This window comes from Molothrus aeneus, chromosome 30 (genome assembly GCF_037042795.1).
Source record: "Molothrus aeneus isolate 106 chromosome 30, BPBGC_Maene_1.0, whole genome shotgun sequence".
NCBI classification, from domain to species: Eukaryota; Metazoa; Chordata; class Aves; order Passeriformes; family Icteridae; genus Molothrus; species Molothrus aeneus.
Window position 1 is genome coordinate 586900 of NC_089675.1, and position 24766 is coordinate 611665.

Here is a 24766-nt window from a genome sequence, read left to right on the forward strand (position 1 = left end):
GCCCGGGGGGAGCGGGGACAGAAGGGACAGGGACGCCCGGGGACAGCAGGGACGGGGACACCCCGGGGACACACCAAGGACACCGGGACAGCCCGGGGCCATGGGGACATCAGGGATGGGGACACCTGAAGGACGCCCGAGGGACACCCTGGGGGCAATGGGACAGCAGGGACGGGGACACGCGAAAGGCACGGGGACCCTGGGACAGCGGGACGTAAGGGACAGGGACACTGGGACATGAGGGACAGGGACACTGGGACATGAGGGACATGAGGGACACTGGGACATGAGGGACAGGGACACTGGGACCTGAGGGACATGAGGGACAGGGACACTGGGACATGAGGGACATGAGGGACATGAGAAACACTGGGACATGAGGGACAGGGACACTGGGACCTGAGGGACAGGGACACTGGGACATGAGGGACATGAGGGACATGAGGAAAACACTTGGATGTGAGGGACAGGGACACTGGGACACCTTGGGACAGCGGGACATGAAGGACAGGGACTCAGGGACACTGGGGTATGGGGACACTGCGGGTGCTGGGACGTTTGGGGACACTGGCACACAGGACACCGTGTGGGGACACGAGCGGGACAGGCACAGGGGACATGGGGGGACACGGGTGACACTGCAGGGCAGGGGACACAGGGGACAGGAGAGGGCCAGGCCAGGGGGTGGCAGGGTCGGGGACACCGAGGGAGGAGGGGACATGGCCGGAGGAGGGGGACACGGGGGGGACACGGAGGGAGGAAGGGGACACTGAGAGGAAGGGGACATGGAGGGAGGAAGGGGACACCGCAGGGGACAGGGAGGGGACACTGAGAAGGAAGGGGACACCGAGGGAGGAAGGGGACACTGAGAGGGAAGGGGACAGGGCTGGAGGAGGGGGACACGGGGGGGACACTGAGAGAGGAAGAGGACACTGAGAGAGAAGGGGACACTGAGAGGGAGGAAGGGGACACGGAGAGAGGAAGGGGACACGGAGGGAGGAAGGGGACATGGAGGGAGGAAGGGGACACCGCGGGGGACGGGGGGGGCCGGATCCCGGCGCCGCTTCCTGGAAGGGAAGAGCGGAAACGGGGCCGGGGCTGGAGCCGTTCCCACGGAGGGGTGGGACCCCCCCGGGGGGACACGGGAGGGGGGAGAGAACGCCCGTGGGGGGGGACACGGGGAGGAGACAGGACCCCCCCGGGGGGGGGGGGGACACGGCGCTGGCACCGCCTTGGGGACACATGAGGGGACAGTAGGAACCCCCCCCCCACCCCGGGAGGACAAGGGAGGGGGACACAGGAGGGGCGGGGCGGTGCCCCCTCCCCACGGCACGCGTGTGCGGCCCCCCCGGTGCTGGTGCAAAGGGGGGGACACGCGGGGACACGCGGGGACACCCCCGGCCCCGTGCGGGGCGCGTGGCCGGGTGTGCACGGGGGCGTGCAAAGAGGGTGTGCAAGGGGACGGGAGCGTGCAAAGGGGGCGTGCAAAGGGGACGGGAGCGTGCAGAGGGGGCGTGCAAAGAGGGTGCGCAAGGGGAGGCCGGGGGCGTGCAGAGGGGGCGTGCAGGGGCCGGGGTCGGGGGCCTCGCCCGGCAGCCGCCGCATTCCAGCGCCGCTGATGCAACGGCGGCCGCGCAGCTGGGCCGGGCTCGGGGGGCTCGGGGGGGCTCGGAGGGGACACCCAGGGACACCCCCAGGGACACCCCCAGGGACACCCCCAGGGATCCCCCAGGGCAGCAGCGGCCGTGCCCGGGGCGCGGGTGGTGGCGCGGGGGGTGGGTTTGTCCCCGCGTGTCCCCGCGTGTCCCCGCGTGTCCCCGCGTGTCGCCGCTGTCCCGTGTGCCCGCTGTGCCCCTCTGGGGACAATGGGGACGCTTCCGTGCCCGGGGGGGAAGTGGCGGGCGCGGAGGGGGTGGGGGGGGGAACAATGAGCTGGCGCCGGGGCCTTTCCTGCCCCGCACCGGCCCCGGGCACGCGCAGGGTGGTGGCACCAGAACTGGGTGCGGTGACACCCGGGCCGCGCGTGGTGACACCGTGCAGTGACACGGTGACCGCGGGCCGGCGCGTGGCCCGGCTCTGTCCCCTGGAGCACACACGTGGCCCGGCTCTGTCCCCCTGTCCCCAGGCTCCTCACTCTCACATCCCTGTGTCCCCACGTGCCCAAATTCCCACATCACCGAATTCCCGAATTCCCAAATCCCTAAATCCTGAAATCCCCACATCCCCAAATTCCCACACCCCCGTGTTCTTAAACCCCCAAATTCCCAAATCCCCAACTCCCCACATCCCCAAGTTCCCACACCCACATGTCCCTAAATTCCTAAATTCCCAACTCCCCACGCCCCCAACTCCCCACATCCCCAAATTCCTACATCCCCATGTCCCTAAATCCCCAAATCCCCAAATCCCCACATCCCCAAATCCCCACATCCCCAAGTTCCCACACTCCCATGTCCCTAAATTCCTAAATTCCCAAATTCCCAAAGCTCCAAATCCCCTCCTGCTCTGCCCCCCCATTGTCCCCCCACCCCAGGGTCACCCCAGGGTCCCATCCCAGAGACATCCCCCAGACCCCCCGGCCACCCCTAGGGGGTGCCCCCAGCCCCACTTTAGGGGGTACAACCACAGCCCCCACCCCTGCGTGGTGTCCCCATTTTCCCCAGTGCCCCCAGCCCCATTTGGGGGGGACACCCCTACCCCCATCCCCAGGGGTGTCCCCAGTGCCCCCTCCCCGCCGTGGGCCCCCCCCCCCGTGCCCGTCGCGGTCCCGACGCGCCCCTGAGTCACCGGGGGGGCCCGGGGGGGCCGGGCCTGACTCACGGCCGGCTCAGCCCCGTATATAGCCCCGTATATAGCCCCGTATATAGCCCCGTGTACAGCCCCGTGTACAGCCCCGTGTACAGCCCCGTATTTAGCCCGGCCGGCGGCGGGGCCACGTCACCCCCCGCGCCCCCCCCGGCCGCTCCTGGGGGGCCCCGGGGCGCCGCCACCCCCCCGGAGCAGCCGGTGCCGCGGTGTCCCCGCGGTGTCCCCCCGGTGTCCCCCCGGTGTCCCCGCGGTGTCCCCCCGGTGTCCCCGCGGTGTCCCCTCGGTGTCCCCTCTCTGTCCCCGGGGGGCGCGGGGGGGTCGGGGCTGGCCCGGAGCCCGGGCGGGCGCGGGGGGGGGGGCGCGGGGGGGCCCCGGCACCGGCGCTTCCCAAAAAGGCGCTGGAGAACCCGGGGGGCGGGAATGGGGCCAGGCCGGAGGGGGGGACACGGCGGGGACACGAGGGGACATGAGGGGACACAGGGGGCGGGAATGGGGCCAGGCCGGGGGGGGGGACACGGCGGGGACACGAGGGGACATGAGGGGACACGGGGGGCGGGAATGGGGCCAGGCCGGAGGGGGGGACACGGCGGGGACACGAGGGGACATGAGGGGACACAGGGGGCGGGAATGGGGCCAGCCTGGGGGGGACACCAAGGGGACACAGGGGGACACCGTGGGGGACACTGGGGGGAGTGTGAGTGTGGCTGGACATTCTGGGGACATGTGGGGACAGGCACACGGGACCACACGGCACAGGGAGCCGCCACACGCGTGTGCTGGCTGTGCCCGTGTTCCCGTGTCCCCAAATCCCTGTGTCACCAGGTCTCCATGTCCCCGTGTCCCCATGACCCCATAGCCCTGTGTCATCATGTCCCCAAATTCCTGTGTCACCACATCCCCAAATCCCTGTGTCACCAGGTCCCCATGTCCCTGTGTCACCATAACCCCATAGCCCTGTGTCATCATGTCCCCGTGTCCCCATGACCCCATAGCCCTGTGTCACCACGTCCCCAAATCCCCGTGTCCCCATAATCCCAAATCCCTGTGTCCCCACGTTCCCAAATCCCTGTGTCACCATGTCCCCATGTCCCTGTGTCGCCATAACCCGAAATTCCTGTGTCCCCATGTCCTCATGTCCCCAAATCCCCCTGTCCCCATATCCCCAAATCCCCGTGTCCCCAAATCCCTGTGTCACCATGTCCCCATGTCCCCAAATCCCCGTGTCCCCATAACCCCAAATCTCCATGTCCCCATGTCCTTGTGTCCCTGTGTCCCCACGTCCCCATGTCCTTGTGTCCCCATATCCCCAAATCCTCATTTGGGGTCACCCCCATGATCCCATGGGGCATTTTGGGGTCAAATCCGGGATTTTCTGGCTGGGGCAGCAGGAGCGGATTTGGGGCCGCTCCCCCCCTTCTCTTTTTTGGGGTGAAATGTTGAGTTTTGGGGTGTCCCCTGTTTTCCCCACAAATTCCTGCCTCAGGCCTCTTTTTGGGGGATCCCAGCAGCCCCAAAATCCGGGAGAAACCACCAAAACCCCCTCGGGTGAACCCAAAAACCCCCAGAAATCCCCCCAAAAGTGCCAGGGGCAGAATCCCCTTGGGGATTTGGGGACAACAAAGGTGACAGAGATTTGGGATGGCCCCGGAACATTCCAGAGCCTCCCTGCCCAGGGAATTCCCGGCCCGGGGGAGAGAGGGAAAACAAAAATCGCCATTAAAAAATGGGTGGAAAAGCGGGAGCCGCCTGTTTTTTCCCAGGCGGGGACGGCGATCCCGATTTTCCAACCCCCGCCCGGATCCGCCCTGGCAGGAAAAACTCCGGGCCAGGCCCGGGACACACAGGGAGAGGGGGCAGAGCTGGGAAAAAACAGGGAAAAATAGGGAAAAACAGGAAAAATCGGAAGGAGTTGGAAGAAATTGGAAGAAATTGGAAGTTGGAAGAAGTTCGGAAAAAGTTGGAAGAAGCTGGAAGAAGTTGGAAGAAGTTGGAAGAAGTTAGGAGAAAGTTAGGAAAAAGTTGGAAAAAAAATAGGAAAACTAGGAAAAATAATAAGAAAAAATAGGGGAAAAAAGGGAGAAAAAAGGAAAAAACAGGGAAAAATAAGGAAAAAAAGGGAAAAAAAAAAGGGGGAAAAGGAGGAAAGAAAATAGGGAAAATAGGGAAAAAATGGGGGGAAAAAAAGGGAAAAATCCCGCCTGGATCTGGGTGGGATTTTGGGGGAAATGCAGCGGGATTCAGGCAGGGAGAGGCCGGGCCCGCAGCAGATGTTGGGATCGGGGCGGGGGTGGCGATCCCGATCCCGATCCCGCCCCGCAGCTGCGATCCCGGAATTTCCACAATTCCAGAACATTCCAGGGCCCCCCCCCGCCTCCCGCCCCGAGCCGGACCCAGCGGGGCGAACCCCTGGGAAAGGGGGGAAAAGGATAAAAAGGGATAAAAAGGGATAAAAAGGAGATTTTTGTGCCCCAAAACGCGGGCGGGAGCGGGGGGTGGCGGCACCGGAGGCGGCGGTGACACAGAAATTCCCATTTCCACTTTTTCCGCCCCAAATCCGGCGGCTCCGAGCGGAGTCAGCTCCCGGCGCGGGGGGGGGGAAAGGAGGAGGAATTTGGGGAGGGGGGGGTGGGGATCTCCCCCCTCCTGGGGGTGCCGGGGGGGTCCCGGGGGTGGGGACGCTCTGGGACAATTTTGGGGAAGGATTTCCAGGGTGGGGTTGGGGGGGGGGGGGTCAAGGTGGGGTGTTCCCCCCCCCCCCCCCAGGATGGGATGGGGACCCCCCCCCTTTGTCCCAGTACCCTGGGCACGGGGGGGGGGGACGGGGACGGGACCTTGCGCAAGATGCCTCAAAATTGCCCCCCCCGAGCCCAAAATCGCTCCCGGGAGCGCCGGATCGGGGGAAAGGGAATGGGGGGAGGGGACGGGACAGGGGGGGACAGGGACACCGGGGGGGGGGGGGACAGGGACACATCGAGGAGGGCGGCAGGGGGACACCAGGGGGGTGGCGGGGGGACATCAAGGGTGTGGGGACAGGACGGGGGGGTGACAGGGACACGGGAGGGGGGACAGGACAGGGGGACACCGGGGGGGTGACAGGGACACGGGGGGGGGGTGACAGGGACACATCGAGGGGGGTGACAGGGACACGTCCAGGGGAGTGGCAGGGGGACACCAGAAGGTGACAGGGACACGAGGGGGGGTGACAGGGACACGGGGGGGGGACAGGACAGGGGGGACACCGGCAGGGTGGCAGGGACACATCGAGGGCGTGGGGACAGGACAGGGGGGGTTCCAGGGACACCGGGAGGGGACACCCCCAGCCCGCAGTGACCAGCGCGGGGGTGGGGGGGGGGGGGCGGGGGGTGACACCCGCGGTCAGGGCGGGGGTCCCCGCGTCGCCCCCACGCCATGGGGGTGGCGCCGTCCCCAGCCGCGGTGTCGCCCCCCGGGGACAGCGGCAGCTCCCGCACGAGTTTTTATTTCCGGAAATATTTGACAGCCGGGGGGGCCCCCCCGGGCCCCGCGACCCCCGGGACCCCCCCCGCCGTCATCGGCCGGGGCCGCGCTGTCCCCAAACGCGGTCCTGCTGTCCCCAGACGCGGTCCTGCTGTCCCCAGACGCGGTCCTGCTGTCGCCGGCCGGGGCTTCCTCAGCGTCAGCCCCTCTGGTGGGGCGGCGGGGTCGGGGGGCGTCACTTCCGGTGTCCTGAGGGGGACAGCCCAGTGTGGCACTTGGGGACACACAGACACACCCAAGTGTGGCACTGGGGACACACAGACACACCTGAATGTGGCACTGGGGACAGTCACACACCCGAGTGTGGCACTTGGGGACACACAGACACACCTGAATGTGGCAGCTGGGGACACACAGACACACCTGAGTGTGGCACTGGGGACAGTCACACACCCGAGTGTGGCACCTGGGGACACACAGACACACCTGAGTGTGGCACTGGGGACAGTCACACACCTGAATGTGGCACTTGGGGACACACAGAGACACCTGAGTTTGGCACTTGGGGACACACAGACACACCTGAGTGTGGCACTGGGGACAGTCACACACCCAAGTGTGGCACTTGGGGACACTCCCGCCCCCCCGAGCGGTGGTGCCAGCCCTGTCCCCAGGTCCTACCTGTGGCAGGGGACGGGCAGGTCCCCCTTGGTGACCTGGAGGATGAACGGGGGGGGCTCCTCCAGCTCCTGCTCGCTCAGCTCTGCACGGGGACACCGGGGGGACAAAGTGGGGACAGGATGGGGACACCGTGGGGACAGGGATGGGGACAGGATGGGGACAAAATGGGGACATGGTGGGGACACAACAGAGACACCACGGGGAGACCATGGGGACAAGACAGGAGCATGATGGGGACATCATGGGGGGATACCATGGGGACACGGTGCCAGCCCGTGGGGACACCGTGGGGACACCGTGGGACCCTCACCTGCGTCCCAGTCCTCCTGGCACGGGGGGGGCTGCCAGGTGTGCACTGTCTTGGCCATGTCCTCAGGTTCTGCGGGGACACAGGGGACAGCGGTGAGGGGACACACCTGGGACACCTGGGGGGACATTAGGGACACCTGGGCACACCTGGGGGGACCTGGAGGGAGACACACCTGGGGACACACCTGGGGACACATTTGGGGAGGCACACCTGGGGGGACACTGGGGACACCTGGGCGCACACCTGGGGGTCCCAGCGTACCTGGGGGCAGCTCGAGTGGCAGTTTGTCGGGGCACGAGGTGACGTGGGCGCGCAGGAGCGCGCGCGGGACGCGGTGGCGCGCGTTGAAGGGACACGTGGCCAAGGTGCGCGACACCTGCGGGTTGTTCTGGGGACAAGGACACGGGGGGGGGCGGGGCTAAGGGGGGGGCGGGGACGGGACACCGAGCCCCGCCCTGCACCCCAAACCTGAGACCCCGCCGAGCCCGGACCCGCCCAGACCCCGACCCCAATTCCTGCAGAGCCCAGACCCTCCCAGACCCCGACCCCAAACCTCTGCAGAGCCCAGATCCCAAACCCCTGCAGACCCCAGATCCCAAACCCCCGCAGATCCCGACCCCAAATCCCTGCTGACCCTGACCCAAAACCCCTGCAGACCCCAGACCCTCACAGCCTCCCCCCGGCAGGTCCTGGACCCCAAAACCGACCACTCACAGGTCCCCCCCATCCCGCTGTCCCCCTGTCCCGCTGTCCCCCTGTCCCCCCCATCCCGCTGTCCCCCTGTCCCGCTGTCCCCCTGTCCCCCCCATCCCGCTGTCCCGCTGTCCCGCTGTCCCGCTGTCCCCCGCGCACCTGCTGGCAGCGCACCAGGTGATAGGGCAGGCGGGACACGCGCACCTGGTGGCTCCGGTCGTACGGGCACTGCACGAGCGCGTCGGGCTCCATGCGGGCCCGAGGGGCCCGACGGTACCGGGCACGGTACCGGTTACGTTCCACCGGACACCGTTCGGTACCGCCGGGCACCGTTCGGTACCGATTATGTCCCACCGGGCACGGTTCAGTTCCAGTTCAGTCTCACCGGCCACAGTTTGGTCCCAGCAGTCCCGGTTCGGTCCCACCACTCCCGGTTCGGTCCCGGTTCGGTCCCGGTTCGGTCCCACCGGTGCCGTTCGGGTCTCACCAGAGTTGGTTCTGTCCCGGTCCGGTCTCACCAGCGCCGGTTTTGCTTTACGGCAGCGTCGCCGTTACCGCGGCAACGGGCGCCGCTCCCGGGTCCTCCGAGCCGCTGGGGGGCGCCGCGGCGCCGCCTGGAACGCGCTGAAAATAAATGGGGAATTTCTCGGGTTTTTGGTCGTTAATTCCTGCCCCGAGATGCGCAGGGCGTCTCTGCTTCGGCCCGCGCGGCTGAAAAACGAGTCTGGACTCTTCGCTTTTCGGTCTTGAGGTTGTTTATTAATTCTTATCTATAAAATTTCCTTTCTGCCCAGCCAAGGTCAGCTCAGCAGGGCAGCCACAGGCACTCTGACCGCCCCCGAGGCGGTGTTGTCCTTTTATACTACAAACTACGTATAACATATTTACACTTAATTCCCAATACCTGTCACCCATGTTAGACAGTGCACTTCTACTCTAAACCAATCCCAAAGTGCCAACATCACAGCAGAAAATGGAGAATGAGAAGAAGAAGGAGAAGAAGGACAGGACATGCCCAAGTTCCTCCATCTTGTCCTCATAACCCCATTCCAAAAATCCTGAAATCTACATTTTCACCCTGTGATATTTTTGTTATTACACCATTCAAACCTGTGTGACTTTCAGGTCCTCATACAAAGCTGGTAATTTGCTCCAGGGGTCAAAATCAGATCCCCAGGTGTTCTGGGCTGCGTGCCAGGGTCTCCGAGCCCTTTGGCAAAACTCTGGACACCCGGAGGGATGGACTGAGTTCCGACAGGAATTTATTAAAAATTAAAAGCTCTGTTCCCAAAATAAATTAGGAATTCATTAAAAATTCCTAATTAAAAGGCTTTAAAGTAGAAGAGCCTGGCCGGGGCTAAACCCAAGCTGGACTCAAATGGACTAAAAAAAAATTATATTCTTATATTTTCGCACCTTTGTAACTTTTGGTTCATTTGTGTATTGGGGTTATTTGTCCAATTACAGTTTTGTGTTATGAAGTTCCATCCTCCTGGGTGATTTTGTCAATTCGCTGTTGTTTACAATTTTTGGGCTTGAGGCTGTTACGGTGTCCTTGGATTTTGGGATGAGGAGGATTGTTCTGTTTAACTAAAAACAAAAATTAAAAGTTAAAAATTAAGGCATCGATGGCAACAGGGGAAAATTTGGATCTGAATGGGGCCTGACTGGGCTCAAACAGGCACAAATTGGGGTTTTATAGGCCCGGTTTGGACTACATGGGACCAGATTAGGGTAAATGTGCCCAGATTGGGGTAAATGGGCCCTGACTGGGGTAAATGGACCCAGATTGGGGTAAATCAGCTCTGAGTGGGGTAAATGGGCCCAGTTTAAGGTTAAAGGGCACAGTTTGGGGTTAAATGGGCCCTGATTGGGGTAAAATGGGCCCTGATTGGGGTCCCCTGACTGGGTATAAATGAGACCCATTTGGGGATAAATGGGACCCAAAAGGGGCACAAACAGGAGTGAATTTGGGTTCCATGGGCTCAAATTGTGTCTATGTAGGGCCGTGACCCCGATACAGGGCCGTGACCCCATTTAGGGCCCTGATTGGGGTAAAATGGGCCTAGATTGGCGTCCCCTGATCGGGGATAAATGACACCAGTTTGGAGATGAAAGAGACCCAAAAGGGGAACAAACGGGAGTGAATTTGGGTTCCGTGGGCCCAAATTGGTTCCGTACAGGGCCCGGTCCCCGATTTCGGGCCCTGAGCTGGGGCTGTCGGAGCCCCCGATGGGGCCGATGGTGGCACGGGCCAGCACCACCCGCGTCCCCACCGCCGCTGTCCCCGCGGTGTCACGGGGCGGTGGCGGCTCTGTCACGTGCTCCCCGCAGCCCCGGCGCTGCCGGGCCCAGCCCAGGAAGGGGAAGTTGGGGTTTGGGGCCTTCTGAGGACTCTGGGGGTGCCACCGAGGTGCCACCATGTCCCTGCCCTCGGTGTACGGGGACAAACTGGCCGAGAAGCTGACGCTGCTCAACGAGCGGGGCCGGGGGGTCCTCGTGAGGGTCTACAACCTCAAAAAGGTCTGGGGGGGGGGGGGTCCTGGGGGTCACCTGAGGGTCCCCAAAGCCCCCTGGCCATGGGGAGCAGCCAAGGGGATTGAGGGGAGCGAGGGATGGGGGGATTGGGGGGATTGGGGGGATTTGGGGAGGGGGCACAGCCCAGGAGGGGATTTAGGGGGGATTTGGGGGGATCCTGGGCAGGGAGGGGCTTGGACAGGGGGGGTTTGGGGGGTCCCAGCCCTGGAGGGGAAATTTGGGGGGGTTTGAGGAGGGGGTGTCTCAGTTTTGGGGGGGTTTTTGGAGGGATCCCGACCCTAAGGGGGAACCTGGGGGGTTCCAGGGAAGGTTGGGGTAGGATGGAGGTTTGGGGGGTTCCCAGCCTGGGAGGGGTTTGGGGGGATATTATGGGGGGGGGGTGTCTCAGTTTTGGGGTTATTTTCTGGGGTGTCCCAGCCCCGGGAGGGTTTTTTGGGGTCGTTTCGGGGGGTTCTGACCCGGGGGTCCCCCAGACGTGCTCGGACCCCCGCACGCGGCCGGCCTTCCTCGGGGACAAGGCCATGGAGGCCTCGGCCAAGTTCATCCTGAAGAAATTCCCGCACCTGGACGTGCGCAGCAGCACCGTGAGCCACTGTCCCCCTGTCCCTGTGTCCCCCTGTCCCTGTGTCCCCCTGTCCCCGTGTCCCCGTGTCCCCACTGTCCCCACCCCCTGAGTCCCCACTCTCCCCATGTCCCCACCCATGTGTCACTACCTCTTTGTTCCTACCCCAGTGTCCCCCCGTCCCTGTGTCCCCATTGTCACTGTGTCCCCACCCCGGAGACCCCACTGTCCCCGTGTCCCCTCCCTTGTGTCCCTGCTGTCCCGCTGTGTCCCCCCGTGTCACCCATGCTGCTGTCCCCCCCGTGTCCCCACAGCAGCACCTGGGCCCGGTGCACAAGGACAGAGGGGACATCGTGCGGGCGCTGGCTCCGTTCTACCAAACCTTCCTGGACGTGCTGGAGTTCCGGGTGAGCCGGGAGGGGACAGAGGGGACATGGGGGACAGTCAGGGTCCCTCAGAGCCAGGGACATGGGGGACAGAGGGGACAGAAGGGTCCCTCAGGGCCGGGGGCACGGCGGTGACACGCGGCGCTGTCCCCTTGTCCCCAGGACCATGTGTACGAGCTGCTCAACACCATCGACGCCAGCCAGTGCTTCTTCGACATCGTGAGTGCCACCCCCGAGTGCCACCCCCCCCCGTGCTGTCCCCGCTGTCGCCACGCCCTGACGCTGTCCCCTCCCCTCCAGCACATCAACTACGACTTCACCAAGGGCTACCTGGACCTGGTTGTCACCTACGTGTCGCTGGTGCTGCTGCTGGCGCGCGCCGAGGAGCGGCGCCTGCTGCTGGGGCTCTACCAGTGCGCGCACGAGATGAGCCACGGCGCCAGGTGCCACCTGCTGTCCCCAGGGCCACCCTGCTGTCCCCGGGGCTGGGTCCCCACTGGGGCTGTCCCCAGTGCCCTCCGCGCTGTCCCCAGGCTGTCCCCAGGCCTCCCTGACTGACCCCGTGCTGTCCCCAGGGCCGTGTCCCCACCCTTGATGTCCCCAGGGCCGTGTCCCAAGCCCAGCGTTGTCCCCAGTGTGTCCCCAAGGCTGTGGCCTCATTGGGGTCATCCTGGGATCATCCCCACTGTGTCCCCAATGCCGGGGCTGGCCCTGGGGCTGTCCCCAGTGTGTCCCCAACAACAGGGTTGACTCTGGGGTGGTCCCTGGCGTGTCCCAAACTTGTGCCCAGTGCCAGAACCAGCCCCGGGTTTGTCCCCAATGTGTCTTCAGCGTGTCCCCAATGCCAGAACCGGCCCCGGGGCTGTCCCCAACGTGTCCCCAACGTGTCCCCAACACCATGTCCCCACAGCGAGCCCAGCTTCCCCCGCCTGGCGCAGATGGTGCTGGAGTACGAGCACCCCCTGAAGAAGCTGCCCGAGGAGTTCGGGCCCCACACCAAGGTGGGTCGGGGGTCCCCGGCAGGGCCACCCCCCTGTGGGGGCCACCCCGTGTGTCCGGGCGGTGTCCCCAGTGTGGCGCTGCTGTCCCCAGGCCGTGAGCTGCGCGCTGCTGTCCCTGCGGGCCCCGTTTGCGCGGCGCTGCCGGGACGCGGAGCTGTGGCGGCAGGAGCAGCTGCTGTCCCTGCTGGGACCCGCGGGGGACATGCTGAGCCCGGTCACCTGTGACAGCGTGAGTGACACCTGTGGGGACATGGGGACATGGGGACATGGGGACAGGGGGACAGGCTGAGCCCGGTCACCTGTGACAGCGTGAGTGACACCTGTGGGGACATGGGGACATGCTGAGCCCGGTCACCTGCGACAGCGTGAGTGACACCTGTGGGGACATGGGGACATGGGGACATGGGGACATGGGGACATGCTGAGCCCGGTCACCTGCGACAGCGTGAGTGACACGGGCACAGGGGAGTGGTGACACAGGGACAGGGGTACGGTGACACGGGGACACGGGCACTGGGGGCTCAGGGGACAGTGACGTGGTGGCACTGCTGTCCCCAGATGGCCTGTGAGTACCTGTCCCTGGAGGTGATGGAGCGCTGGATCATCCGTGAGTGCTGGCACTGCCTGAGTGTCCCCAAACCCTCCTGCGCCGTGTCCCCAACCCCTGGTGACCATTTTGGGGTCCCTGGTGTCCCTGTCCCCATTTTGGGGTCCCTGTCCCCATTTTGGGGTCCCTGACCCCGTGTCCCCCCCAGTGGGGTTCCTGGTGTGCCCGGGCGCCCTGGGCACCCCCCCGTGCCAGGAGCTGTGGCGCCAGGCCCTGCGCGGGTCCCTCTTTGTCACCCTGGTGCGCGACGAGGCCATCGCGGTGCACAAGGTCACCGAGGAGCTGCTGGGGGGGCTCAAGGGGTGAGCGGGGACACCGGGGGTGGCACTGCCAGGGGGGGACGGGGACACCAGGGGTGGCACTGCCCAGGGGGTGGGACGGGGACACCAGGGGTGGCACTGCCAGGGAGGGATGGGGACACCAGGGGTGGCACTGCCAGGGGTGGGGGGACTCCGCAGGTGGCACTGCCCAGGGGTGGCACTGCCAGGGAGGGATGGGGACAGGGACACCAGGGGTGGCACTGCCTGGGGTGGGGGGACACCAGGGGGTGACACTGCTGGGGGGGGGACAGGGACGGGGATACCGATGGTGGCACTGCCAGGGGGGGACGGGGACACTGCGAGTGGCACTGCCCAGGGCGAGGGTGGCACTGCCCCAGGGGGGACATCACGATGGGGACACCGGGGGTGGCACGGCCCGGGCAGGGGGTGGCACAGGCGGTGCCAGGGTCTGGGGGCTTCACTGGGGACTCAGGGGGTGCCGGGGGGGGGTATTCAGGGCACTTTGGGGGTGCTCGGGGGGTTCTCCTGAGTACCTGGGGCTCTGGCGGTGCCCGGGGGGGCTCTGGGGGTGCCCGGGGGGCTCCGGGGGTGGCGCCAGGTGCGGTGCCAGGTGCGGGTGCCCCTCGCAGGTACGGGAAGCGCGTGGCCGATGTCCGGGAGTGCCGGGAGCACGCGGCGGCGCACAGGTCCGGGGGCTGGGGGGGGGTTTTGGTTTTTTGGGGGGGCTCCTGGGGGTTTGGGGCAGTGGGAGGGCCCAGAGCACCCCAAAACCGGGGGGGTTCCTGGGGGGGGTCTCACCCACCCCGCCCCCTTTGCCCTTTGCTGTCCTCTGGGTGATCCTGGCCGTGACCCCCCCCCGTCCCCATCCTGAGCCCCCCAAATCCCCTCAAGCCTCCCCCATCCCCATGGGATCACCCCTGGTTTCTGCGCCGGGTCCTGCCCTCTCCCCCTGTCCCCCCCCGGTCCCCCATGACTCCCCACGACCCCCGGGGACCCCCAGGGTCCCCCCAAACTCCTCCGTGCCCCCCCAACCTGACGCTGCCCCAGGGCCACCCCTGGTTCCTGCACCGGGTCCTGCCCTCTCCCCCTGTCCCCCCCCGTTCCCCCCGTGTCCCCCCCGGTTCCCGCCGACCCCCGAGACCCCCGGGGCCCCCCCAAACCCCCCCGTGCCCCCCAGCCCGGCGCTGCACCGGGGCCGGCGCTCGTTCCTGCGCGGGGCCGTGCGGGAGCTGGCGGCGCTGCTGGAGGATCAGCCCGGGCTGCTGGGACCCAAGGTGGGGCTGGGGGCTTTGGGGGGGCTTGGGGGGATTTTGGGGGGCTTTGAGGAAATTTTGGGGGGATTTGAGGAAATTTTGGGGGGATTTTGGGAGAGATTTGAGGGGCTTAGGGGGGATTTTGAGATATTTGAGGGGGATTTGAGGAAATTTTGGGGGGATTTTGAGAGAGATTTGGGGGAGCTTAGGGGGGATTTTGAAATATTTGGGGGGGTCTGGGGGGATTTTGGGGCATTTCGTGGGGATTAGGGAGATTTTGGGGGGGTCTGAGGAAATTTTGGGGCGATTTTGGGGGAAATTTGGGAGGAATTTGGGGAGATTCTCTGAGATTATGGGGGGATTTTGGAGGGAGGATTTGGGAAGATTTTGGGGCATTTTTTGGGATTGGGGAGATTTTGGGCGGATTTTGGGGAGGTTTGAGAGAATATTGGGGGGGGTTGGGAGATTTTGGGGGAGGATTTGGGAAATTTTGGGGGGATTCGGGGAGATTTTCCGGGTTTATGGAGGATTTTGGAGGGCTTTTGTGAGATTTTGGGAGAGGGTTTGGGAGATTTTGGGTGTGATTTTGAGTGGCATTTGAGAGAATTTCGGAGGCCTTTCAGAGGTTTTGGGGCATTTCGTGAGATTTTGGAGGGTTTTGAGAGATTTGGGGAGGATCTGGGGGGAATTTCGGGAGATTTGGGGGGGATTCTGGGAGGAATTTCGGGAGATTTCGGGGGGGATTCTGGGAGGTTTTGGGAGGCATTTTGGGGGGTCCCGACCCCCTGTCCCCCCCCTCCGCCTCCCAGGCCCTGCTGGTGTTCGTGGCGCTGTCGCTGTGTCGCGACGAGGTGAGCTGGCTGTCGCGACATGCCGAGCACGTGACCAAGAGCAAGAACCCCGAGGACTTCAGCGACAGGTGGGGACAGGGAGGGGACAGGGAGGGGACAGGGGGGGGGACAGGGAGGGGACAGGGAGGGGACGGGGAGGGGACGGGGAGGGGACGGGGGGGGGACAGGGAGGGGACAGGGAGGGGACAGGGAGGGGACAGGGGGGACCCTGGTGGGAACCCCCTGGGTTTGGGCGGGGGGGGGTTCAGCGGTTTTTGGGGGTATTTGGGGGGCACTGGGTGGGTTTTTGGGGGGGGGGTCCTTGTGGGGCTCTGAGGCCGTTCAGAGGTTTTGAGTGGGTTCGGGAGTTTCGGGTGTTTTTCAGAAGTTTTGGGGCGGTTTGGGGGATTCAGGAGATTCGGGCGTGTCGGGGGGCACTGGGAGGGTTCGGGAGTTTCGAGGGGCTTGGGGAGCACTGGGAGGGGGTTCGGGAGTTTCGAGGGGCTTGGGGAGCACTGGGGGGGTTCGGGAGTTTCGGGGTGACTCGGGGGGGGCACTGGGGGTGGTTCAGACACTTTGGGGTGGTTTAGGGGTGTTCAGGAGATTCGGGCGGGTTCGGGGGGCACTGGGAGGGGGTTCGGGAGTTCCGGGGTGACTCGGGGGGGTCCCTGCCGCACCCCGGGCGGGTTTCGGGGGGGGTCTCTGACCGCCCCCCCCCGGCTCAGCCGCATCGCGGAGCTGCTGTTCCTGCTGGAGCAGCTGCGGGCTCTGGTGCGGCGGCACCTGCGGCTCCTGCGCCGCTACCACCGGCAGTACCTGGCCCGCTTCGACGCCCTCGTGCTCAGCGACGTCATCCAGGTAGCCCCGGGCGGGGTGGCCCCGTCCCCTGAGCCCCCTGCGGGCCCTCGCTGCCCCCTGAGCCCGCCCTGGCCCCGCAGAACCTCTCGGTGTGCCCCGAGGAGGAGTCCGTGATCCTCTCGTCCTTCGTCAGCTCCCTCGCGGCCCTCTCGGCCAAGGAAGGTGCGGGTTTGTCCCCTCCCGGCCCGGATTGTCCCCTCCCAGCCTGGAATGTCCCCTCCCAGCTCGGGATGTCCCCTCCCAGCTCGGGATGTCCCCTCTCATCCTGGAGTGTCCCCTCTCATCCTGGAATGTTCCCTCCCAGCCCGGATTGTCCCCTCCCATCTCGGATTGTCCCCTCCCAGCCTGGAATGTCCCCCCCAGCCCGGAATGTCCCCTCCCATCTTGGAATGTCCCCTCCCAGCCCGGATTGTCCCCTCCCACCCCAGGATGTCCCCTCCCAGCCCGGAGTGTCCCCTCACCGTGTCGCGGGTGCCACCCCAGCTCTGTGTCCCCCTTGTCCCGGGAGCTCTGGGACAATCCCAGGTGCCCCGAAGGGTGGTGGCTCCAGGGGGTCCCCGGCGGTGGCACTGCCACCCCCAGCCCTGTCCCCGTGTCCCTCTGTCCCCGCAGTCGATGACCAGGAGCAGTTTGATTTCACCGCGCTGCGCCTGGACTGGTTCCGGCTCCAGGTGCTGGTGCTGTCCCTGTCCCCAGGTCCCTGTCCCCATCCCTGTCCCCAGGTCCCTTTCCCTGTCCCTGTCCTGTCCCCATCCCTGTGCCGATCCCATTCCTCCTCATCCCTGCTGTTCCCATCCTTGTCCCTCTGCCCCCAGTCCCTGTCCCCATCACTGTCCCCATGTCCCCTGACCCTGTCCCTGCTCTCCCCATGTCTCCATGTCCCCTGACCCTGTCCCTGCTGTTCCTTTCCCTGTCCCCATCTTTGTCTCCCTGACCTTGTCCCCATGGCTGTCCCCATGTCCCCATGGCTGTCCCCCTGGCTGTCCCCTGTCCCTGCTGTCCCCACGGCTGTCCCCTGGCTGTCCCCAGGCCTACACCAGTGTGGCCAAGGCCGCGCTGCCGTTGAGCTCCAATGGGGACGTTGGCCGTGCCATGAGCCTGGTGGTGTTCCACACGCGCCTGCTGGACCGGCCCGAGGAGCTGCTGGACGAGACCTCCGACCTGTCCCACCTCTGGTGAGCCCCTTTGCCCACCCCATACCCCTTTGCCCACCCCTTTCCACCCTCATCCCCATCCCTGCCCCTTTCCTCCTGACCCCACTGTCCCCATCCCTGTCCCCATCCCTGTCCCTGTCCCCTCTTGTCCCCTCTGGTAGTTTCCATGCCCGGCCCCTGGAGTGGATGTTCACGGTGTCCCCTGACCCTGTCCCTGTCCCTGTCCCTGTCTCCGTCCCTGTCCCCATCCCCGTCCCTGTCCCTGTCCCACAGTTTCCACGCCCGGCCCCTGGAGCGGATGCTCACGGTGTCCCCTGACCCTGTCCCTGTCCCCGTCCCTGTCCCCATCCCCGTCCCCATCCCTGTCCCCATCCCTGTCCCACAGTTTCCACGCCCGGCCCCTGGAGCGGATGTTCGCGCTGACGCTGGACGAGCCGTCCATGCTGCGCTTCGCCATCGCCTTCCCCCTGCTCTGCGCCCACTTCTCGCGCTGCCAGCACCCCATGTGCCCCGAGGAGGTGGGTGACACCCGGGGGGGGGGTTGGGGGTCCCCGTGCTCAGCTCTGAGGGGTCCCATGTCCCCCCCAGTACCCCCAGCTGGAGGCGGCGGCGCTGGGGCTGTGCCACAAGTTCCTGGAGGAGCTGGCGCGGGTGGGCAGCGGCTGCGTCCTGGACGCCTGCGCCGAGCAGCACAACCTCAGCCAGCAGGTCTGGGGGGTCTGGGGAGGTCTGGGGGGTCTGGGACCTTTGGGGGGCTTGGGGGAGTCCAGGGGGTGTGGGACTTTTGGAGGGATTGGTGACCCTTGGGGCCTTCAGGACCTGTAGGGTCTTGATGGCCTTTGGGGTCTCCAGGACCTTTGGGGTCTCCAGAACCTCTGGGATCTCTGTGGCCATCGTGGTCCTCTCTGTCCCCTCGTCCCCCTGTCCCCACCAAACCCTCGGGATGAGGAATTCCTCCATGGGGGCCAAACCTGGTGGGGCATCCCCCGACCCAGGCCTGGGGGATGGTGGCCTGTGGTCATGGTGGCCCCGTTTGGGGTGTCCCCATGTCCCCATGACCCTGTCCCCGTGTCCCCATGACCCTGTCCCCGCCCCACAGCTCCTCCCCAAGCACTGTGCGGCCACCATCAGCAGAGCCCGCGTCAAGAAAACCCCGAAGCAGCCGCCCCGCAAGGGGGAGCCCCAAAGGGACAAACCGGGGACAGAGAGCCAGCGGCGGGACAGGACCCTGACCACCAAGTGAGCGCCACCCGGGGGAGGGATTGTCCCCACAGGGTCACGGTTCTGGGGACTTCGGTGGTCTGCAGAGCCTCTGGGGGCTCAGTGGGTTTGGGGGGCTACAGAACCTCTGGGGGCTCAGTGGGTTTGGGGGGCTTCAGGACCCTTGGGTCTTGGTGGCCTTTGGGGTTTTGGTGGCCTTTGGGAGCTTCAGGAGTTCACCTGAAGCCTCCAGAGCTTGGGTGTGGCGTGGGGACACAGTGTGACTGTCCCCGTGGATTGTCCCCACGGGGTCACACCGTGACTGTCCCCTAGCATGGACAAGCTGCACCTGACCCTGGCCGAGCTGTCCCTGAGCCTCAACCACGTCCCCAGCTTCACCGTCTTCGGGCACACGGTGACGCCGGCCGAGTACCTGAGCAGCCACCTGGAGACGCGCCTGACCAAGTGGGGACACGCTGGGGACATGCCAGGGACACGTGGGGCCGAGGGGACATGGGGGGCCGAGGGGACATGGGGGGCTGAGGGGACATGGGGGGCTGAGGGGACAATGTGGGGCCAAAGGGACAATGTGGGGCTGAGGGGATGTGCTGGGGACACGCTGGGGACACACGGGGCTGATGGGACACACACGGGGCCAAGGGGACACGTAAGGTACATGCCAGGGACACGTGGGGATGCACCGGGGACACGCTGGGGACACACCGGGGACACACGGCACCGAGGGGACACCCTGCACGTCCCTCACCGCCCCCGTGTCCCCGCAGGGCCATCGTGGCCATGGCCGGGTACAGCCAGGCCACGCAGGAGGTGGCGCGGCCCTCGGAGGTGCTGGCGGGGCTGGGGGCCTACATGGGGCTGGTGCAGCGCCTGGGACACCTGGTGGCCCTGGACACGGCGCGGCTGCTGCGGGCGGTGCTGCTGCAGCAGAGCCACCCCCGCGACGGCAGCGGGCAGCCCACGCTGACCGCCATCTACACCGACTGGTCAGTGCCACCACGGGCTGGGGACAGGGTCACCCATAGGGGCTGGGGACATGGGGACGGGGTGGCAGGGTCACCCACAGGGGCAGGGACAGGTCACTGTGACCCCCATCTACACCGACTGGTCAGTGCCACCACGGGCTGGGGACAGGGTCACCCATAGGGGCTGGGGACATGGGGACGGGGTGGCAGGGTCACCCACAGGGGCGGGGACAGGTCACTGTGACCGCCATCTACACCGACTGGTCAGTGCCACCACGGGCTGGGGACATGGGGACGGGGTCACCAAAGGGCAGGGGGACACGGGGATGGTGTGGCAGGGTCACAATGTGGGGTGGGGACTTGGGGAAGGGGTGGTGGCGGCAGAGACGTGGGAATGGGGTGGTGGCCTCAGGGACACGGGTGGAATTGCCATGGGTGACCTTGCCATGGGTGACAGTGCCGAGGGTGACAGGTGACAGTGCCATAGGTGACAGCGGTGTCCCCACAGGTACCTGGAGGCGCTGCTGTGCCAGGCCAGCACCGGGGCCGTGGGTGACAGTGCCATGGGTGACAGTGCCCCATAGCTGACAGTGGCACAGGTGACAGGTGACATTGCTGAGGGTGACGGTGCCGTGTCCCCACAGGTACCTGGAGGCGCTGCTGCGCCAGGCCAGCACCGGGGCCGTGCTCCTGTCCCCGGCCCTCCAGGCCTTCACCACGGTGCCCCGCGAGGAGCAGCCCCCGTTCAGCGCCGCCGAGTTCTCCGACGTCTCAGGTGGGCTGGGGGGGCTCGGGATGGGGGGCTGCCACCCCCCTGTCCCCACAGCGTCCCCATCTGTCCCCTCCTGTCCCCTCCTGTCCCCACCCCACAGAGATGAGGGCGCTGGCCGAGCTCATCGGGCCCTACGGGATGAGGTTCCTGAGTGAGAACCTGATGTGGCACGTGGGGTCCCAGGTGACAGAGCTGAAGGTACAGGGACAGGGACAGGGGACAGGAACAGGGGCTGGGGATGGGGACAGGGGCTGGCACAAGGATCGGAGCACTGGGGACAAGGGACAGGGGCTGGGGACAGGCACAGGGGCTGGGGACAGGTTGCTGCTGCTGCTGCTGGCACCATGACAGGGCAGGCAGGGCCATCCTGGTGCCACCTCAACCCTGTCCCTGCCTGCCCCTTGGGATGGTGGGAGATGCCAGGTCCCGCCATGTCCCCCAGCATCCCCAGTGTCCCCCAGTGTCCCCAATGTCCCCGCAGAAGCTGGTGGTGGAGAACATGGACACGCTGGTGCAGCTGCGCTGCTGCAGGGCCGAGCAGAGGCCGGCGCTGCTGCCCCACCTGAGCTGTGAGTGGCACTCGGGGTGGCACAGGGGTGGCACAGGGCAGTGTCACACGCGTCACCCCGCTGTCCCCCGCGTGTCCCCGCAGCGGCCGAGAACGTCCTGAAGCGCATGACCATCATCGGGGAGATCCTGAGCTTCCGCGCCATGGCCCAGCAGGGCCTGCGGGAGGTGGGACCCCCCCGGGACCCCCTGGGACACCCCCAGACCCTGGGATCCCTCCAGGACACCCATCTGGGGGCACAGGACGCCCCTCACCCCCATTTGGGGACCCAGAACCCCCCATCTTGGGAGCTGGTTCCCCCATTTCAGGACACAGGATCCCCCCCATTTGGAGGCCCAAGACCCCCCCATTTTGGGGCCCAGGACCCCCATTTTGGGACCTTGGATTCCCCTATTTGGGAACTCAGTCCCCCCATTTTGGCAGCCAGAACCCCCATTTGGGGACACATGACCCCCCCATTTTGGGGCCCAGCACCCTCCCTGACCCCCATTTTGGGCCCAGGACCCCCTCATTTGGGGACACAAGACACCCCCATTTGGGGACATGTGACCCCCCCCATTTGGGGGCCCAATCCCCCCATTTTGGGGCCCAGCACCCCCCTGACCCCCCGCCCGCCCCCCCAGGTGTTCTCCCAGCACTGCCCCTTCCTGATGGGCCCCATTGAGTGCCTGGCGGACGTGGTGACCCCCGACACCGACATCCAGGTGGGGACAGGGACACGGGGGGTGACACCGTGTGACACTGCGTGACACCGCATGACGCCGCGTGATACCGCGTGACACCGCGTGACACCGCGTGTCCCCTGTCCCCAGGTCACCCTGAGCATCTTCGAGCTGGCCTCGGCCGCGGGGGTCCCGTGCGAGGTGGACCCGGCGCTGGTCACGGCCCTGGCCGGACACAGGACAGGTGCGGGGGGCTCTGGGGACACCGCGGGCGGCGCTGTCACCTCCCGGGTGGCGCTGTCACCTCCTGGGTGGCGCTGTCACCGCCCGGGTGGCGCTGTCACCGCGCTGTCCCGCTCTGCAGAGGGCTGGTCCCCCGAGGAGGATTACAAGGTGTCCTGCCTGCTCCTGGTGTTCGTGGCCGTGTCCCTGCCCCTGCTGGTCGCTGACCCCGCGTCCCTCTACAACCCCGAGCTGGACGGTGAGGGGGCCGTGTCCCCTGTGTCCCCTGTCCCCTGTGTCCCCTGTCCCCTGTGTCACCGTGTCCCCATGCTGGCGGTTCTCACTGTCCCATTGTCACAGCAGAGGGTTTGGGGGCACAGGGGGACACCGGGACTGTCACCAAGGGAGGTGGCACTGCGGAGACTCTGGGTTGTCCCCAACATTCCTGTGTCCCCAACCCTGCTGTGTCCCCAACACCCTCCTGTGTCCCCAGCATTTGAGTGTCCCCAAGACCTTTCTGTGTCCCCAACCGCTTCCCGTGTCCCCAGCCTTCCCGAATCCCCAATTTTCCCCCAATTTTCCCGTGTCCCCGCCTTTACTGACTCCCACCCCGTGTCCCCCGGTGTCCCCGGTGTCCCCAGGCCACAACAACAACGTGCACTGCCTGGCCAAGGCCATCGTGCAGCTCTCGGCCGCGCTCTTCACCGTGCACAGCAAGAACATCGAGACGCACCTCAAGGAGTTCCTGCTGGTGAGCCTGGCACGGCCCTGTCCCCTCTGGGCTGGCACTGTCCCTGTCCCCTCCTGGGGCTGGCCCTGTCCCCTCTAGGGTGGCACTGTCTCCTCCTGGGGATGGCACTGGCCCCTCCTGGGGCTGGCCCTGTCCCCTCTAGGGTGGCACTGTCCCTTCCTGGGGCTGGCACTGGCCCCTCCTGCCCAGCACTGTCCCCTTGGGGCTGTCCCTGTCCCCTCCTGGGGCTGGCCCTGTCCCCTCTAGGGTGGCACTGTCTCCTCCTGGGGATGGCACTGTCCCTGTCCCCTCCTGGCCAGCACTGTCCCCTCTAGGGTGGCACTGTCTCCTCCTGGGGATGGCACTGTCCCTGTCCCCTCCTGGGGCTGGCCCTGTCCTGGCAGGGTCCCTGACCCTGTCCCCGCTGTCCCCGCTGTCCCTATCACTGTCCCCGTCTCTGTCCCCGCTGTCCCTATCGCTGTCCCCGTCTCTGTCCCCGCTGTCCCCACCGTCCCCGCTGTTGCTGACTGTCCCTGTCGCTGTCCCCTCTGTCCCCAGCTGGCCTCCAGCAGCCTCCTGCAGCTGGCCCAGGAGCCGGACAAGGCGCGGCTGCGGAACCAGGACTCGATCGTGCTGCTGCTGCACCTGGTGGGGACACCTGGGGGGGGCACCTGGGGGGGACATGGGGACACCTGGGGCACCTGAGGGGACACCTGGGGCACCTGAGGAGAACACCTGGGGACACTTTGGGGGGACATGGGGACACTTGGGACACCTGGCGCAATTTCAATGCAAACATTTCAAATATTTCACCCTGGGCTGGGCCGGGGGAGCCACGGGGGGAGGTCGGCATGGGGGGGGGTGCCAATGGGCACCAATGGGTGCCGATGGGTGCCGATGGGTGCTGATGGGTGCCGATGGGCTCCAATGGGCACCAATGGGTGCCGATGGGTGCTGATGGGTGCTGATGGGTGCTGATGGGCGGCGATGGGTGCCAATGGGTGCTGATGGGTGCCAATGGGTGCTGATGGGTGCTGATGGGTGCTGATGGGTCATCCTGGGTGCCGATGGGTGCCGATGGACTCTGATGTGTGCCAATGGGGGCTGATGGGTGCTGATGGGCGCCGATGGGTGCCAATGGGCTCTGATGGGTGCCGATGGGCTCCAATGGGCGCTGATGGGTGCTGATGGGTGCTGATGGGTGCTGATGGGTGCTGATGGGTGGCGATGGGTGCCGATGGGTGCTGATGGGTGCCAATGGGTGCTGATGGGTGCTGATGGGTGCTGATGGGTGCTGATGGGTGCCGATGGGTGCCGATGGACTCTGATGTGTGCCAATGGGGGCTGATGGGTGCTGATGGGCGCCGATGGGTGCCAATGGGCTCTGATGGGTGCCGATGGGCTCCAATGGGCGCTGATGGGCGCTGATGGGTGCTGATGGGTGCTGATGGGTGCTGATGGGCGCCGATGGGTGCCAATGGGTGCTGATGGGTGCCAATGGGCTCCAATGGGCTCTGATGTGTGCCGATGGGCGCCGATGGGTGCCGATGGGTGCCGATGGGCGCCGATGGGTGCCGATGGGTCATGCTGGGTGCCGATGGGCGCTGATGGGCGCCGATGGGTGCCGATGGGCTCTGATGGGTCATGCTGGGTGCCTCCCCGCCAAAGATCGTGGCCGAGTCGTCCTTCCTGACGCTGGACATGCTGGAGAGCTGCTTCCCCTACGTGCTGCTGCGCAACGCCTTCCGCCAGGTGTGCCGGGAGCCCCCCGGCCGGGCCCCCCCGCACTGACCGGGACCCCCCCAGACCCCACCCGAGTGGTGCTGGGACCCCCCTGTTCCACCCCTGAGACCCCCGCCCGACCCCCGTTCCCCTCCCCAAATTCCTCAATCCACCTCTCCCCCAGGACCCCCGACCCCAAATCCCCCTCCCTGTGCCCCCAGGACCCCCAAATCCCAAACTCTGTCCCCCCCCAGGACCCCCAAATCCCCTCCCCAAATTTTCCAACCCGCCTCCCCCAGGACCCCCGTGTCCCCCCGACCCCCAAATCCCCTTCCCTGTCCCTCCCCAAATGTCCCACCCCGCCCCTCTGCGACCCCCAAACTCCCCTCACTGCTGTCTGCCCCCACTGTGTCCCCAAATGTCCCCAGCTGTCCCCAGATGTCCCCCGGTGTCTCCTCGCTGCCGCTGCTGTCACTAAAATCCTCTTTT

The 24766-nt window shown here is 66.0% G+C and overlaps 2 protein-coding genes across 2 annotated transcripts; one reads left to right on the forward strand and one right to left on the reverse strand.

Annotated features, from left to right (window-relative positions):
* Positions 1-6284: 6284 nt before the first annotated feature.
* Positions 6285-8319, reverse strand: GTSF1 (gametocyte specific factor 1). Its single transcript, XM_066567556.1, has 5 exons — positions 8108-8319; positions 7517-7643; positions 7256-7324; positions 6946-7027; positions 6285-6513 (listed from the first exon to the last, which is right to left on the reverse strand). Exons 1-5 carry the CDS (start codon positions 8198-8200, stop codon positions 6285-6287), a joined length of 600 nt encoding a protein of 199 aa, XP_066423653.1. The 5' UTR covers positions 8201-8319.
* A 2043-nt stretch (positions 8320-10362) lies between these two features.
* Positions 10363-24357, forward strand: NCKAP1L (NCK associated protein 1 like). Its single transcript, XM_066567765.1, has 31 exons — positions 10363-10471; positions 10960-11070; positions 11363-11455; positions 11597-11653; positions 11735-11877; positions 12345-12435; positions 12527-12664; positions 12994-13042; positions 13191-13344; positions 13953-14009; positions 14501-14597; positions 15386-15495; positions 16132-16264; positions 16345-16426; positions 16877-16935; positions 17294-17439; positions 17804-17936; positions 18007-18126; positions 18518-18657; positions 18952-19083; positions 19404-19622; positions 20246-20376; positions 20474-20571; positions 20855-20942; positions 21026-21108; positions 21565-21645; positions 21754-21847; positions 21968-22084; positions 22467-22576; positions 23114-23203; positions 24224-24357. Exons 1-31 carry the CDS (start codon positions 10370-10372, stop codon positions 24344-24346), a joined length of 3381 nt encoding a protein of 1126 aa, XP_066423862.1. The 5' UTR covers positions 10363-10369; the 3' UTR covers positions 24347-24357.
* Positions 24358-24766: the final 409 nt, after the last annotated feature.

Bases quoted from the DNA above. Each gene is read 5' to 3' on its own strand.
- GTSF1 (XM_066567556.1), bottom strand. From the start codon at position 8,200: ATGGAGCCCGACGCGCTCGTGCAGTGCCCGTACGACCGGAGCCACCAG. The intron at 7,644-8,107 runs GTGCGCGGGGGA...CCTTGTCCCCAG, and splicing joins ACCTGGTGCGCTGCCAGCAG to AACAACCCGCAGGTGTCGCG. The intron at 6,514-6,945 runs GTAGGACCTGGG...TGTCCCCCTCAG, and splicing joins CTGCCCGTCCCCTGCCACAG to GACACCGGAAGTGACGCCCC.
- NCKAP1L (XM_066567765.1), top strand. From the start codon at position 10,370: ATGTCCCTGCCCTCGGTGTACGGGGACAAACTGGCCGAGAAGCTGACG. The intron at 15,496-16,131 runs GTGGGGACAGGG...CCCCCGGCTCAG, and splicing joins CCCGAGGACTTCAGCGACAG to CCGCATCGCGGAGCTGCTGT. The intron at 21,848-21,967 runs GTGCGGGGGGCT...CCCGCTCTGCAG, and splicing joins CCTGGCCGGACACAGGACAG to AGGGCTGGTCCCCCGAGGAG.